This window comes from Lepidochelys kempii, chromosome 1 (genome assembly GCF_965140265.1).
Source record: "Lepidochelys kempii isolate rLepKem1 chromosome 1, rLepKem1.hap2, whole genome shotgun sequence".
NCBI lineage: Eukaryota > Metazoa > Chordata > Testudines > Cheloniidae > Lepidochelys > Lepidochelys kempii.
In genome coordinates, this window is record NC_133256.1 from 25,677,480 (window position 1) to 25,695,426 (window position 17,947).

General features: G+C 46.9%; 1 protein-coding gene across 1 annotated transcript in view; it reads left to right on the forward strand.

Annotated features, from left to right (window-relative positions):
- The first annotated feature begins 2,395 nt into the window (after positions 1–2,395).
- MTNR1B (melatonin receptor 1B) overlaps positions 2,396–17,947 on the forward strand; it is a 52,367-nt gene continuing 36,815 nt past the window's right edge. The window contains exon 1 of the mRNA XM_073318239.1: positions 2,396–2,609. Within this exon, the coding sequence (XP_073174340.1) occupies positions 2,396–2,609 (214 nt within the window). The remainder of the gene's footprint in view (positions 2,610–17,947) is intronic.

Sequence of the window (17,947 nt, forward strand, 5' to 3'; positions counted from 1 at the left end):
CCCCCACCCCAAGCGCTGCCCCCACAGCTCCCATTGGCCGGGAACCAGGGCCAATGGGAGCTGCAGGGCCAGCACCTGCAGACAGGGTAGCGCGCAGAGCTGCCTGGCCACGCCTCCACATAGAAGCTGGAGGGGGGACATGCTGCTGCTTCTGGGAGCTGCTTGAGGTAAGCGCTGTCCAGAGCCTGCACCCCTGATCTTCTCCCGTGCCCCAGCCCCCTGCCTTGATCTCCCTGCCTCCAAACCCCTCGGTCCCAGCCTGGAGCACCCTCCTGCACCCCCAACCCCTCATCCCCAGCCCCGAGCCCTCATTCCTCCCCCACCCCTGCAGCCCAGAGCCCCCTCCCACACCCTGAACTCTTTATTTCTGGCCCCACTCCAGAGCCCGCCCCCACAGCCGGAACCGCCTCCCCACCCCCAATTTCATGAGCATTCATGGCCTGCCCTACAATTTTCATACCCATCCTGCTTTAAAAAATCGCCTCCTGCCAAATCAGTTCTGAAACTCCAAGCTAGAGAGAGATGATTTAGATAGAGCTGGATTACATGGACTTCATAATTAAGATAAACTCTAAATCTGAAGCTCTGCCCTGTTTAAAAAAGGAGAGGAAGGGTTGTTTGCTGCCCTTGATTACCTTATCCGGGTTAGTCAGTCCATTCAAACAGTGAGCCAAAGGCAGAGAAACCAAGGAGGAGCTGCTCCCTTGGCAGCTCGTCTCATGAGTCACGTGGAAGCTCCTGCTGTCCGAGCTCAGACTCCTGGCTAGTTGCCATGCAGCTCCAGCACGGTGCTGGACCCTTCTGAGGCTTACTGCTAATGAGCATGGTCTCCAAATCCTTTCCTCTCCTGCCGGCAGTGAGGTGAGCCACCACGGGCCTTCCTCAGCCTGCCCCCCGCCCCGCCCTGTGGCTGTGACTTGTCCCGCGCAGAAAGGAGCACTGAGGCTCCTCTGCCCCCACGCAGGGCCCGGGACGAGCACGAAGGCTCAGGCCCCTCGCTGCATCTTCGCCGGAAGGGCCCTGGATCTGCAGCACAAGATCAGCCCCTCACACCGCCCCGTGGCACAGCTGGGCTCAGTGCCTGGCGAGGCCGCTGCAAGCAGCCCTGGGACACCCACGGCCGCAGGACCGGGCCCCTTGCGGCGTGCGATGGCCCCTGCCTGCCCCACTTACAGCAGCAGCGTCCCCTGCACGCTCAGCTCGGCCTCGGCCACGGCCCCCGTGCCAGCCCCGGCGTGTGCAGTGCCCCACACCTGTTACCACTCTACTGTGTGCCAGTCCCTAGCTTACACGGTGCCTGCCCGCCTGGGACTCCTCCCTCACCCACACTCCCTCTGCTTGGGGCTCTCTGCCCCTTGTGCATAACCCTCCCTCCTCCCCATTCCCTTAACTCAGTGGCTTTTCAACCTACGGGCCGCGCACCCCTGGGGGGGAGGGGATCTGCAGACTATGGCCAAGATTTCCAAAGGGGGGCTGTGTGCAACTCCACTTGAACTATTTTAGGGGTCCGCGAATGAAAAAAGGTTGACTGCCACTGCCCTGACCATGCCCGCCCCCCCCCGCCCCACCACGCATCCTCCCATCTCCCTGGGAGCTTCCTTCCTCTATGCATCCTCCCCCTGTATGATTCCCCCTCTTCTATTCATGCTCCACTGCCAATGATCCCCCCCCCCCATGCGTGTTATCCCTTCCCCAGATCCCCCCCGGTCGGGGATCCCCTTCCCTTACGCACGCTCCTCCGTCTCTCTCCCTGCACGCCGCCCCCCCCGCGTACTTCCCCCGCGTCCTCCTCCTGCCCGAGCGCTCCGAACTTACCCACCGCCGCCCCGTGCGCGAGGCCCCGTGCTCCGGCCCCCCCCCCGCACGCGCCAATCCCCGCAGCAAACGGCTCTGGCGCGCGGGCTCCCCTCAGAGCCCCCCGGCCGCCGCCGAGCTGCAGCGAGCGGCGCGCGGGAAAGTTTGCAGTCACGCTGCGCTCGCGCGGGGGGCGGGACAGCCAGTGGCCAGCGGCTCTGAGTCTTCCCCCCACCCGCCCCCTTTAGCCCGCGCCGACCCCTTCCCCCGCCTGCCCCAGCTCCTGGCGGCGCTGGCGGGCGAGAGAGGGGCGGGGGCGCGAGGGAGGGTTTTGCTGCGTCCAGCCCCGCCCGCCCGCAGCGCCTTCTGCCGGGGAGGCAGCGGGGGAGTGGGCGCGGGGCGGGGGCGCGGAGCCCCTTAAAGCCCTGCCCGCCGCCGAGCACGGCTAGTCGCCTGAGCCGGGTCAGCCGGGGCGTGAGGCAAGGCGGCAGCCGGCGCTGCCATGCCGAGCCCGGAGCGCCCCAGCCCGTGCTAGGAGCAGCCGGGCCGGGCGGGAGGCGGCGGCCGGGGACGCCCGGAGAAGGCGGCGGGGGCGTCCGCGATGCTGGAGAATGGCTCGCTGAGGAACTGCTGCGAGCTGGGCGGGCGAGGGGGCTTCGGCTTGGCCGGGCGGGAGGCGGCGGCGGCGGCCCGGCGGCCGGCCTGGGTGGGGCCGGCGCTGTCCAGCGTGCTGATCTTCACCACCGTGGTGGACATCGTGGGCAACCTGCTGGTCGTCATCTCGGTCTTCAAGAACCGCAAGCTCCGGAACTCCGGTAAGGGGCGCGGGGGGCGAGCCGGCTGGACGGGGCCGCCTCCGGGGCGCTTTCAAAGCAACACCTGAGCTCCGGCGTAGCCCTTCCCTGCCCCGCCCGTGGGGGCTCCGGCCGGACGCGATGCTAAACCCGGCCCTGGAGCCTGGCAAAGCGTCGTGTAATCTTTGCGCCGCGTATAATTCTTTGGGCACCAGTGCATAGGCTAATAACATAGCGTTTAATGATTTAACTTAAAGCTTTTCCCAAAACTGATCAAGAGGGAAATCTCTTTGTAGAGATCCAGGCTTGTCTAAGTGTACTTTGGGCGGGAGGCGGTTAGAGAGAGACTGACTCAGTTCACGGTCCCCCGTTTTATCAAAATCACCGTCATCTTTATATTTATTAAACAACGTTTTCTGCCTCCTGACTGGTCATCCTTAACCAGGAAACAGAAAATAAAGGAGATTTATGAATCGTGTGTGTGTTTATTTCTTGAGGTGATGTTACTGATAAACTTTCTGTTTCTCTCCCGCTTTATTCAGTTTGGGGTTAGCTAAAGATGCAGGTGGCTAGGGATTTGTTTGCCCTATAGAACTAGACAGGGGGAGGAAATAAGGGGTACCCCGCTGGGACTGCTCTGCCATGCATCTTTTAGAATTGCGTCCCATTGTTGTGGTGTGTTATGTCCTGGTGTATAGACTTTTGTTATACCATCTACCATGCTGCCTACATTCAGCCGAACTAGAGTTCATTTATAAGGTGCTAAAAAGTTAGATTGTTAGTTTACTACTCTTCCATTACATCCATCTACCTATTTCCCCCTGTTTATTTCCCCACCCCACCGTTCCTCACACGTTCTTGTCAACTGCTGGGAATGGTCCACTTTCATTATCACTCCAAAAGGTTTTTTTTCCCTCCCTCACTCTTGCTGGTAATAGCTCACTCTCATTACATGGAGTATAGTAACACCCATTGTTTCATGTTCTCTGTGTATATAAAATCTCCCCCCTCTGTTTTCAACTGCATGGAGCTGCTGAAGTGAGCTGTAGCTCACAAAAGCTTATGCTCAAATAAATTTGTTAGTCTCTAAGGTGGCACAAGTACTCCTCTTCTTTTTGTGGATATAGACTAACACGGCTGCTACTCTGAAGCCTGAGCTCCTTACAGTTCCCCTTACAAGCAGTTCCGGGATTGCACTGGTACTTCGGATCTTCAATAACATTATTTTATGGTATGACAGTGCTAAGTAACAAAACTTTGTCAAGAACAGCTCTAAGTTAGACGCATGTATCTAGAGCCTTGCTATAAACGCTCCTTTTGTTAGTAAAATATAGTTAGCAATATACCCTTATTAAAGTACTTTAAGCATACAGGGCTATTTCAGGGAGGTTCAATTCTTTTGCAAAGGTTTTTTCAGTGTTTTCTTGTTTCACATTCATTGTGGATAGTTCTGGAACTGAAGGGAATTGAGGAAAAGTCAGTCCTCCTGTTAAATACAAAAGATAAAGTAGTGTGTAAAGAGATGAAGCTTCCTTTCCTTCCTCCCCATTGAGGATGCAATACATTAAGACAGATTTTATTTGCTATAAGAAAGGCTGAAATAGCTCTTTATCTTGTTTATTAGTTTACCTAGTACAAAGGGTATTCTCATAGTTCAGCTGAAGCATAAGACTTTTACAAACATCACTTCAGATGTGTGTGAAACTCTGGTTTCTGTAACTTGACAGTAATAACTGCTGAAGATATACTAATTGGATTTGAATTGAACAGTAGGAGGAGCTAGAACTAGGTTACTTTTGCTTTTCAAAGAAAAATGCTTCTTTAGGACCTGGAGATGCATGAAATTGGAAATAATACAATATACACAGCTATCATTACTATTCTGTTACCATTTGGTCAATACTTAAATACTATTATATTTTTTTTAAAAAAGGAATCTAGCCTTTATCAGTGGGGAAAAATAAGCCAAAGGGACAGAAAAATGAAAATATAGAAACAGAACCAGGAAGGTATTGAACTGAAAAATAGAGGATGCTGAGTTTTAATCTAAAAGCAGTTTTCTTTTAGCAAATGACTGTTTAGTCATCAATTGCTTAGTAACTTGATAACATGTTTATATGTATATTTAAGGGCAGGATGTGGCTTAGAAAGTCATATAATATAGTATGATTAAAACAATATGCTTCTATTGAGCTTTACTCCATGTAGATGTCTAATTAGTTAGGAGGAAGATAATGACATTCCTCCATATTTTAAAATTCCTCTTATTACACTGAGGGCACCTGCACCTCTGCTGATGAGCAAATACTGTAAGTGGGGAGGGGAAAAAAAATCACAGCAACCTACCAGTCCTTAGACAAATAGGTCTATCACTAATCAGAGTCCATAGATATGAATCACTGAAGCTTTGCATGACCCAAAGACTGAGAGAAGTGTCAGTTCTGACTCTGAATAACCCTGGGAATACCTTGCTTTGACTAGTGCCCATTGGTTGATGAAAATGAATAGATTTTTGTTCACTCATCTTTGAGAAGCTCAGATGGATAGAAACATCAAATCAGAGGAGGAAGCATGATCAGGAAGGACTTCTGTCTAGGTAGGCAGATATGGTTTGCTTCATTCATTTTACAGTGCAAAGAAGTTACTGGTGAATGATAGTTAGAAGCAGCTTACATTTAAGTATCAAAGTGCATAGTGGTATCATAAGTTGTCACTAGTGACAAGCATTATTTCATAATAGAATTATTAATGCATATTATTAGGTCCAGTAGTGCCCATAATGTGCTAGTAACAGTTTACAATTCATGAGGCCAAGCAACATGCCGAGGATCAGAGAGAGGGACACCATCAAAATATTTATTTTGAATATACATATTCTCTTAACCTTAAATATTCGTCTACATATGACTGTCCCACAAACTCATTTTTAGGCATTATGGAAGAAATGACTCGATGATAGATGGGGGGGGGGAGAAGGGGTAGAGGTAGGGGTAGGTAGTGGCTTATGTGTCAATTCAGTCAGATTTCCATGAATAGAATGCAGAGTGAAAGAAGGCATGAACATGGCTGGGGGAGAATCAGAGAAATGAACATTCCAGACTAACACCATTAATGGAGTAGTGGAGAAGGTGAGGAATGCTAAGAACCAATTACTTTGGAGGTGAAGGGAAGAAGAGAGAAGAGGCAGGAGTTGGAAAGATAGGTGAGTCAAGAGATGACTTTTTGAGGAGACTGGAGCATAGAATTATAGAATCAGAGAAATGTAAGGCTGGATAGGACCTCAAGAGATCATCTAGTCCAGCCCTCTGTGTTAAGGCTCTTTTGGAGCCTACCTATCCTTATAGTTAGAAAGATTTTCCTAATATATTAATCTCCCTTCCTGCAGATTAGGCCCATTATTTCTTACCTGACCTTCAGTGGAGATGGGGAACAATTGATCACCATCCTCCTTGTAACAGCCCTTCACATATTTGAAGACTTATCACATTCCCCCATCTTTTCTCAAGTCTAAATATGTTCAGTTTGTTTAACCTTTCATCCTAGGTCAGGGTTTCTAAAATTTTTTATCATTTTTGTTGCTCTCCTCTGGACTCTCTCCAAATTGTCCCCATCTTTCTGAAAGTCTGGTGCCCAGAAGTGGACACAGTACTCCAGCTGAAGCCTCAGTGTCAGTAGAATGGGACAATTACCCTGTGTTTTACAAACACTACTGTTAATACAACCCAGAATGATAAGCCTTTTTCACAACTGCGTCACATTAACACATTCATTTGTGATCCACTACAACTCCCAGATCCTTTTTTTAGTAATACTACTACCTAGCCACCACATTTTATAGTTGTGCATTTGATTTTTCTTCCTAAGCATAGTACTTTGCACTTGTCTTTATTGAATTTTATCTTGTTGATTTTGAGCATCTTTGTAATTGTGAAGGGAAGGAGCAAAGGCAAGTCAGATAGTGAGGAGGATCAGGAAGCGGCAAGAGTGGATGTCAGAGACAAGAGGGGATGGGATCATAGACAGTGGAAGGGTTAGAAGAAGAGAGCAGGCCAAAACTTTGGCGTAGGTGACGGGGTAAAGGAAGAGAGGGTGCTGGTAGGGAGGAAATAGGAGGAATTTTGGTCACCACTGTATAGAAAGATGTAGAGAAACTGAAAAGGATCCAGAGGTGAGCAAAGATGATCAAAGGGATGGAATGCAAGCTTTATGAGCAAAGAAGCCTGGGTATGTTTAGTTTGGAAAAGAGCAGATGGGGGAGGGGAGGGAAGGGGAGAAAGACATGATATTAGTCTTCAAATACTTGAAAGGCTGCCATAAAACAGATGGAGAAAAATTGTTCTCTTGCCACAGAAGATAGGACAAGAGGCAATGGGTCCAAACTACAGCATAGCAAATCTATATTAAATCTCAGGATAAACTTCTTAACTATAAGAACAGTAGGACAATGGAACAAACTGCCTCAGGAAGTTGTGAAAGCTCCTTCACTGGAGGAATTCAAAAGGAGGCTGGATAGCCATCTGTCTTGGATGGCTTAGGCATAAATACTGCATCTTGGCAGGGAGTTAGACTAGATGATCCTTCCAGTCCCTTCTAACTCTATGGTTCTATGAATCGGAGAGACCACTTCAGATCTTAACTACCTTCTCTCTGAAAAAGCTGGTAAACTTGTGTCTGGAGACAGAGGGAGAGTTTTAGGGTGTGAGCTGAAGGTTGCAACTAAGTGTGGATTTGTGGAATAAAGAACTCAAGCTCAATTACTTTAATATCACTAATAACTTTCTCTTCAGGAATCAGGACACCATTATGTTATATTCTTCCAGATTCAGACACTTGTCTCAGGTTTTATACTAAGATCCTGATAATTACAAAGTGTTTAATTATGAATCATCCACCATACAATTAAGGAATGATCAAAAGCAAATCTGTTTCGCAGCTTTTGTACAATGTGAGGCTCGCAGAACTGAGTGAAATAAAATGTCCCATTAGCCTTTATATAGAAAAGTGTAGGTTGGTATTCATGTTCAGCAGAAGAGGAGAGTGAAGAGACTGTGGGGCATTGGTAGGACTGATGCTTTTAGGGCCTGATCTTTGTCCTGCTACATTGGGAGTTTGGGCAGCATTACAACTGCAGGCTTGACGTACATACTAAAGTCCGTTTCTGAATTATGCTTGGGGGAAAGGGAGTGAATTTGTGAAGGCTTTTTCTACTAATTCATATCCTAATTGGTATGACTCCACACCACTTATCCAGTTATGCAACTCTAACCAGCCTTTTTGTACGATCCTGAGCAATTTCTGATTTCTAGAAATGATTTAATTTACAGAAATTGGTGCCTTTTAGTGTCTAATTTTGGAGGGGAAATAATTTTATCCAACTTGTTGCAAAGTTAAACAAAATTTCATATGTGGGAATGATCAAATAAGTTAGCTTGTCCTATCTGTTTGACATAATGTACTTTCAGAAGTGACTAACAATTTTGGGTGCCTCAATTGTTGTGTGCCAAACTTGAGAGATCTTTGAAGGGGCCTCATTTTCAGCTGATCACCCTAAAAAAATCAGGGCTCATTAAGGTGTCCCAAGTTACCCCAAATCACAAGTCACTTCTGAGACTTTCAGTCCATATTTATATAGACATAGATAACTCTACTATTCCAATACCAAACAATAGGTAAGAGAGTAAAACCTATGGTAGGGAACTCTACAAGGAGCTCCATATTGGAGGGGGGCAGATCAAATCAAGAGAAATTCAATGGAGTTATGCCAGTGCATAATGGGGAAGAGATCAGAATCATGCCCATTATCTGGAAGAAGGATGGGCAACTGGTAGCCCATTGGTCATTGTCAGATCTTTTTTATTTGGCCCCGTCAACCAGAAGAGACTAGGCAGATCTGCCAGCACCTGGAGTGAGAGAAGGGGAAAGGCTCTGCCGGCATGGAGCAGAGGACAGTGAAAAAGGGTGAGAGGCGGCTCTTTCCACAGTCCAGAGGAAGAGGGAAGGCTGCTCTGACACCTGCTGGAGTAAGGGAAGGAAGGTGGCAGCTCTGGGATGGTGCTGGTGGACAGCGCCTGGGGTTAGCATGTCCCCACTGGTAGGGACCAGGGCAGGAGTGGTGAGAGTGTGCAGGGGCTGATCTGTCTTCCATGAGATCGAGTTTAATATATGCATATAATGTGATGTGGCCTGGCAAGGTGGTGGTGGTGCATAACTCACTGCTCTGGTGCATGTGCTTGCACCAGCAGCCAGGTGAGCTGCCCTGATTGTGATAGCTCAAAGGATTTTAATGGCCCTCTGCTACCGTAAAGTTGCCCAACCTTATCTGGAATGTAAGCTCATAGGATAATTTAGGACAGTGGTACCTTCTGACTTTTGGCAGGGAACCTTTTGCTAGCCTTGGGGCACTGCCAAAGGCTGTATTCGTGAGCATTGACATTTGGTCCAGTGGTTAAAGCACTTGCCTAAAATTAGGAGATCTGGCTTCTGATCACTCTTCCACCATAGATTTCTTGTGTGACTGTAGACCAGTCACTCATCATGTGACTTTTTTCACACATTGAGCAACGTAGCTAACTTTTAATTGTAGACCCAGACCTCAGACCCTCAGTTCCCCCATCTGTAAAATGGGGATTATAATACTTCACTACCTCAGAGAGATGTTGTAAGGATAAACAGATTGTAAAGTGCGTTGAGATCTAGTGATAAAAGTACTGTATAAGAGCTAGTTATTATACTAATGCAATGTTACCCACTCAACATTCTTTTCTCCCTCCATTCTTACCCCCCCCCCTCTCTATATATACACATATGCTCATAAGCGGCACCTAGCACAATGGAACTCTGATCTTGATTGGGGTATGATGCTACTATAATATGAATAATAATTCCACTTTCCTCCATTCTTCCTGCCCCCCCGCCATCAGAATATTGGTGTATACAGTCATGTAATTATACACACACGTCTATCTCTACAGAAATATCTATTTCTGTAATCTGTAAACGTACACACCTGTATAAAATAAAACATTCCTGCACATGGTATTTTAACAATTCTGGCATTCAACTTCCTACTAAATAAACTTTAAAAAATGTAAGTGTCTTGTGCTTTTGTTCTTCACATTCCCTTTTCTCATCATTCACACCACATTCCTTCCTTCTTTACATCTGGGTGTATATTAACCATTTGTAGCCTTTCCTTTTTCCTCATCTCTCTTCTTTTTCCCCCTGCATTGTGTTCTCTCCCTCATTTTCCATGTTGTCTCTAACATCTGCTCTTTGCATCTCCTCTCTTTTCCCCATCCAAGGCTCTCTGCGCCTCTCCTTCCCTACCCACTCAATTGTACTGCTACTCTTTTCTAGCCACCCCCTGTTTTCAACTAGGGTGACCAGATGAAATGGACAGAATATCGGGACACATGGGGGAAGCAAAAAAAAAAAAAAAGTGTCTGGAGTGGCCAAAGCCGGAATATAGGGACAAATGGCATCCCGACTGTGCATCGGTCGGGACATGGGACAAAGAACTAAAAATCGGGACAGTCCCAATTTTATCAGGACATCTGGTCACCCTATTTTCAACATCAGTCTGTCATCTCACCTCTACATTCCCCCGATGTATCTCCTTCATTCACCCCTTTCCATCCCCAAAACTCTGAAGCCTTACAGCATTCTGTTTCTCTCTCTCCTTTCCCTTCACCAGCCCACTTTCTACCCATCCTTAGTAAACTAAACACAGTACATCTCTGTCATCCGGGAGGGGAGAAGATTCCCAGTGACATGTTCTCTTCCATTTGAGCTGGTTCAAAAAGTAACTACAGTTGCATCACTGATTTTGAGTCATTAGTTTTAATGACCATTAGGTGCCTAAATACTTTAAGATCTAGGCCTAACTGACAAGGACTGAAATCTTTGCCCTTGCTCAAATCTTTGTCAATGAGATTTTTACCATTAACTTCAAAGGGTCAAGATTCTATGATTCTAAATATCAGGGTTGGACGGGACCTCAGGAGGTCATCTAGTCCAACCACCTGCTCAGAGCAGGACCAATCCCCAACTAAATCATCCCAGCCAGGGCTTTGTCAAGCCTGACCTTAAAAACTTCTAAGGAAGGAGATTCCACCACCTCCCCAGGTAACGCATTCCAGTGTTTCACCACCCTCCTAGTGAAAAAGTTTTTCCTAATATCCAACCTAAACCTCCCCCACTGCAACTTGAGACCATTACTCCTTGTTCTGTCATCTGCTACCACTGAGAACAGTCTAGAGCCATCCTCTTTGGAACCCTCTTTCAGGTAGTTGAAAGCAGCTATCAAATCCCCCCTCATTCTTCTCTTCCGCAGACTAAACAATCCCAGTTCCCTCAGCCTCACCTCATAAGTCATGTGTTGCAGTCCCCTAATCATTTTTTTTGCCCTCCACTGGACTCTTCTTGTAGTGTGGGGCCCAAAACTGGACACAGTACTCCAGATGAGGCCTCACCAATGTCGAATAGAGGGGAATGATCACGTCCCTCGATCTGCTGGCTATGCCCCTACTTATACATCCCAAAATGCCATTGGCCTTCTTGGCAACAAGGGCACACTGTTGACTCATATCCAGCTTCTCGTCCACTGTAACCCCTAGGTCCTTTTCTGCAGAACTGCTGCCGAGCCATTCGGTCCCTAGTCTGTAGCGGTGCATGGGATTCTTCCGTCCTAAGTATAGGACTCTGCACTTGTCCTTGTTGAACCTCAGATTTCTTTTGGCCCAATCCTCAAATTTGTCTAGGTCCCTCTGTATCCTATCCCTACCCTCCAGTATCCTATCCCTACCTCTCCTCCCGGTTTAGTGTCATCTGCAAACTTGCTGAGGGTGCAATCCACACCATCCTCCAGATCATTTATGAAGATATTGAACAAAACCGGCCCAAGGACTGACCCTTGGAACACTCCACTTGATACCGGCTGCCAACTAGACATGGAGCCATTGATCACTACCCGTTGAGTCCGACAATCTAGCCATCTTTCTATCCACCTTATAGTCCATTCATCCAGCCCGTACTTCTTTAACTTGCTGTCAAGAATACTGTGGGAGACAGTGTCAAAAGCTTTGCTAAAGTCAAGGAACAACACGTCCACTGTTTCACCCAGTGATAACAATAGAATCCACTTCAATGTTGCTGGAGAAGGGTGTGTATCAAAAGTTAACACTTTGACCAAACTTCCTTTATTTTGTGCCAAATACTCAGCTGGCATAAATCAGCATAGCACCATTACAATAAATAGAGTTATGCCAATTTACATCTGCTGAGGATCTAATCATTTATATTTTTTAAAGAGGAAGCTAGTCAAAAAGACCCTAACATTGAAAATAAGGACAATAAAGTCCTTAGACTCAACACAGAGGTTGATTAAAATAGCCAGAGTAGAGTCATAGAAGGCATACATACCCTTAAACTGAAAGGAGAGCAAGAAAGAAACAGAGTGGAAATCCAACCCAAGTGAAGCCAACAGAAATGTGTATAAACTCTAGCAGGTAACACAGGCTGGAAATCAGAACGTGAAGAGGGAATTTGAGGAACAGAGACGTACAACCAAATAAGATTAACGACATTTCTCAAAAAGGGTCCTCTCCTTTTGGGCCCAGAGGATAACCTCTTGCATAGTATTTTAGCATTCTGGGTACAACTGTGACCTGCAAGTACAAAGGCATTTGAGAAGCAAAATATTGTCCATAGACTTCAGAAGCACAAAAAGTTTTGATCCTAAAAACAAAATGAGCTGGAAAGGAGATGTGGGTCATATTGTTAATTATTAGTACCTAGAAGTCCTATTCATGTTCTTCCAGCTGGTAGAAAATAGTACTTAGTATAAAAAAGAGCCATCACAGGACAGCTCTTGGACAATGGCTAGATGGTTCCAAGATCAGGGACCATAAAATAGCACCTGAGCTGCACCAAGTGTGTCTCAGACTCAGCCCAGGATCTGGCCCTTTATATATTCCACCCTATCCCTTGCTCCCTCCATTCGTATTTAGTAGCTACAAAGTCATCTCAAAGAAGCGCACTCGTCCATCTCTTCTTGTTACTAGTGTCAGATAATTGTCAGAAAAACATACAAAACTGAACAAACAGGGCAACTTTAGATGGTTTCAGGAAGAATTATGATAAATATTTTTAATATTTTAAAATATTTTTATTGAGCATTCTTAACTGACAGGCTAAATCGTACCTTTTGTGTCTGTAGACCTTTTGTAATGAATGATGCAAGTCACCAGTGAACCATGTTGTTGAAACTGTACATTCTGAGGCTATAAGCAATATTTATGGAGCAAAATGCTGGCTTCATTCATCTTTGTCTTACAAAGACTGTAATCATTGTTTCCATGACACTTCAAACTTGGGGGAGAAGGAATGTTTTCTACACTAGAAGAACAATGAGTCCTATTAAATCCTCCAAGCCAGGGCTCTATATAGCCATTACTTAGAGGCAGTGAATCATCAACTTGACCACTCTACATATATATTGCATCCCTTCCTATTACTCTGTCTTTAGAGTGTGTATTTCTCAGGGCAAGTGCCATGCCTTCTCTGTGTAGAAATCTCTTAATGCTGGTAGCACCCATGATATTAAGGGTGGCATATTCAAATAGCCTATGTGACTTAGGAGTAGTCAGGACATTGTGCTCCTAAATTACTTAGGTGCTTTGGAAAATCTTGCCCTAAGTGCATAATAATCTCAGCTCTTCAGAGACTCATTTTTAGTTGGGCTTTCTGAGAAGATCATGCTGCTGTCTAACAGTGTCACATTCTCACATTTAGGGGCAAAGTAGCTGCTCACTTCATATCATATCAGACCAAATCCTGGTTGCAGCAGTGTCTAGATCATGGAGCTTACACAAACTTCCTGGGTGGGCTCTTCAGCTGTGGATACCGATGTTGAAGTGGGGATAGGTCTGGGAACAGCCTTACGTCAAAGCCAGGGAGAAAGAGCAAATGGGCCCTCTGTCCTAAAGTAGCATCTTCTAGATCAGTGGTTCTCAAAGCCGATCTGCTGCTTGTTCAGGGAAAAACCCTGGCGTGCCGGACCAGTTTGTTTACCTGCCGCGTCCACAGGTTTGGCCAATCGCAGCTCCCACTGGCCACTGTTCACTGCTCCAGGCCAATGGGGGCTGCGGGAAGCAGTGCAGGCCAAGGGACATGCTGGCTGCCCTCCACGGCTCAGCCCTGGAGCCAGCTGCTCCCCACTCAGCTCTGGAGCTGCAAGACAGCAAAAGCGACCTCCAGGAGCAGTTCTGGCAGCTAGACAAGCCAGAAGACATGCCCTTATGTGCAGCTGAACAGTATGTGGTACCAGGTCAGCAGCATGTACCTGAAAAAGAACACCTGGGGAAGACCCCACCCCAGCCAGGTTGGACAGGAAGGATCTGGAAGCAACTGATGCTGGGCAGAGCAGAGATAAAAAGCAGCAAAAGACCAGGGTTCGTTAAATTCAGAGGGCAGGTATTACGAAGGACAAAAGCATCCATTCCCAAACCATGGTCCTCACAGACCCAGCCAGAAGGCACCCCTCAGGACAAAGAGGATTCAAAGAAGCCCTACAGTGTCCAGCAGATGAAGTAGTAGTACATTGCTAGAGAGGGGGAGGAAGAGGAAAGGGAAGGAAGTGGGCTGGAAGGAGGCTCCTTGCAAAATGAGGGGAAACAGCTGGGTGGGGAGCCCTGTCAGACAGGCATGAAGACCAGGTCCTGTGCCGAGAAGCCAGGTTGTCCAGTGTTGCTCCCATAGAGGACCAGTGGTCCCTGGAGCAGCACATGTGCCTTCATGTGACCTATGCACCACCACCTTCACTGGGCACAAGAAATTCCAGGCCCACCAGCTCAGCCACAACATGGGGCAATGATGGTCCCAGATCCAGCAGCTGACCAGTGCTGCTAGGACCAGGCAAGCCCAGCTGGTGCCAGGATCAGGCAGAACAACCTCCAGACCAGCTTGTCCACATCAACCTACCTGGGACAGGTTTCAAAGAAGCATCCTCTGCCCACCAGGCCCCACCTTGACCGGGGTCAGAGGAAAATGGCTATCCTTGCAGTATCTCATCATTGGCTGATGAGGGACTCTGTGCACATATCCAGTCTTCCATCTCATGTGCTGACCTTAAATAGGTATGTGGCCCTTTCCTAACTCAGTGTGCTTAAAAAGGAAACTAAGTGATGTTTATTTTGGGTTGTCCATTTGCTCGCATTGTAGGAAACAGCTTTGTAAGAGGTATCTCCTCTGTGAGCTGCCTTCATGCTGAATGTGTCTAGCTGCTACACTCCTGTTAAGCAGGCAGGTGCTCCCAAGCACCCAGTATCTTGCTCATCGTGTTCTGGGCTGGATCTTCAGTAGAGCTGGTTGGGAATTTTTCAAGGAAACCTTTTTTCGTCATGTAATGGCAGGTCCTTGAAAACACATCTGTTTGCAGGAAAGGGTTGATTTCAATGAATCTCTCATTTAAATATATTTTAGGGAAAAAAGCTTCAAAGTTGTCACAACAGCCCCATTTGACATTTTCAAAACTAAAAATTCTGGGTTTTCATTTCAAAATGACTTTCAATTAAGAAATTTAAGTTAATTAGAATTTTTTTTAAAAAAAGGTCAATGTGAGAACAAAATGTTTCAAAAGGATTGACGTGAAGCATTTAGATTGATCCAAAGTGATTTTTTTCCTTCCATATTATCAGTTTGCAAAAATGGTTAAGATCTTGACTCTCTGTCCCAATTCAGGATAGGACAAAAGTTCAGACGCCAATTTTTTAACCTGGGATAGGAAAAATTTTCTGCCCAGCTCTAAACCTCAGAGGTGTTGAGCTCCTTGCAAGTCTCCTTTCAAGTTGGCTCTTCTCAGAGTCAGGTCCTCTGTATGCGATGGCCTAACATTGCATGCATCCGAGATTCCAGCATGCGTTTACTTGGTCCTGCCTCAGTGCAGGGGGCTGGACTTGATGACTTCTTGAGGTCTCTTCCAGCCCTACATTTTATAACTCTATGGGAGCAGTGCATACAGTATTTCCCCTACAGCATTTTTTGTTTTGCTATATTGGTCCTATTGTTCCCCGCTACCCTGACTTGAAAGTAACAGGGCAGCATCAGGCTAACAGGGAAAAGTTGCCTGTGTCTCCAGCAGTGTTGCTTGTGGATTTTCATGTAAATCAAGAGCTGTGTTGGACTGAAACCTATCCACCAATCCTAGTCATCCAATAGGATGGAACCTGTCAACAGCACAAAGTTCATTCAATTGACAGATAATAATATCGGGGTTTGTTATCATCCTCTAAAAACATTCCAGTGCCTGCAGGATTTCAACACTTCATTAAGCTAAATCAGTGGTTCCCAAACTTTTTTAGGCCACAACACCCTTCAGGCTCATCTCTGTTAATTTGACACCAGGGGTTTGAGGTGTTTTTTTTGAAAATTAAAAGCACAAAAATAATTTTCAGACCACTCCCCTACTCCAAAGATGGCAATAATGTGAGCCTACATTAATATTAAAGTTGTAAATAGGGTTACAACTCCAACCTCCAAGGCACAGAAAAACTGGCCACTGGCTCCACCATACTAACCCTTCTATTGCCCTTTTAGGCACCCCTCCCAAACCAGCAACCTGACGCCCCTGACCTATAAGCCCCATACCCACTCCCTCCCAGGAGCCTCCCTCAATCCTCAAGGAAAGGGAAGCCCCCCCCGAGGTCACCTAGACACACAAGCCTCTGACTGCTGCTTTCCTCCTCCCACCACCACCACAAGCCCCTACACTCACAACCAATCCCTTTCCAGGAGCCTCAGCCATCAAGGGAGCCCCAGTGCTGCATGAGCAGCACACTCTGTGCCCATGTGATTTGCACGCCAGCTGCTATGCAGCAGCCAGCACCTCTATGCTTGCATGAAAGCTTACGCACATTGCAACGTGCATTTTTATTTCTCTTCCCCCACTTTTTACAAATGCTTTCTTACATCCCCCCCCTTTTTTAAAAAAAAAAAAAAATCTCATTACACACCCTGGTACCTACACTTCAGGAAATGCCAAGCTAGGTGTTGATTCTCCTCCTCCCCTGTTATGGCAAAGTAAATCTACAAGCCCATCACAAGCAAAGGACTTTTGTTATAAATGTTAATGACCATATAATATGTTACACTTTATTGCATTCATTCATGCAATTTTGTTAAATAGAACGATCTGACATCCTGGTATCATACTGGAATGTTAAAATAAACCACCATACAATTAGCAGCCAGAACAAAACACTCCTCTGGGACTCGATCCAGGAGAGACCATGTACCTCCCTGAGAGAGTTGCAGCACCCTTCAGGAACAAGCTCTTAATGAAATACAACAAAACCTTTTCAGTGTGCTGTGTGCACAAAGCCGTTGTGCATAAATATCTGGGAAGGCCAAGGGTATGTCTATGCTGTAGCTGGGAGTCTGATTTGCAGCTTGCATAGATGTACCCACACCAGCTGTATTCTAACTCACTAAACATGGCATTGAGGACATGGCGGTGAGGGATTTGGCAGAGACTGTACAAGTGAGTCTGTCCCCAGGGTGGGGTGTCAAGTGAACTTGTGCAGCCTGCACTGAAGCCCATACCACTGCATCCTCATGGATATTTTTAGTGAGCTAGTTGGATTACAACTAGCATGGATATGTCTACATGAACACCAAATTACACACCCAGCTGCAGTGTAGACATACCCTAAGAGACAGAGTTCTGGCAACTTACTCTGAGGCTGCAAAATAAAGCGTATAAGCTTCACTGAAATAGCTTAATCCTGTGGTGCCCAAACTTTTCATGTCATGCCCCCCCACAATCCTCCCCGGGGAGGGGCAGGGTGCAGAGGCCAGGAGCTGGGTTGTGGCTCGGGTGGGGGAGAGGGGTGCAGACAGGGGTAAAGGGCTCCAGACTGGGGTCACAACTGGGAGCCGTTGCTGGGAGCCAGGGGCCGAGGCTGGTGTCAGAGTGGTGCGGTGTGGTGTTCCTGCCCCCATGGGGGCTGCCCCATGCTCTGCCACTCTCCCCTGAATGTTCCTCCACACCCCCTTTGTGGAGCATGCCCCACAGTTTGGGGACCTCTGCCTTAATCAGAGCTGGCGTTTTTACCTAGAACTCCTCTCTGGACCTGATCCTGCAAAGCACTATTGTAGCTAAGGTAAACAGGTTTGTGATTTCTTTCATGCTCCCCTTGTAACTAAGTACTCCCTCCTACACTCTTGGTATGAAAGACAACTAACTTTCCTTCACTGAAATAGCTCAGCAAATGGTACAGAGTGAAGCCATGTAAGTAGTAAGTGCTGCTGCACACCTACAGTCAGTCTACTGAGAATGTGAATTCTATGGCACATGACCATGT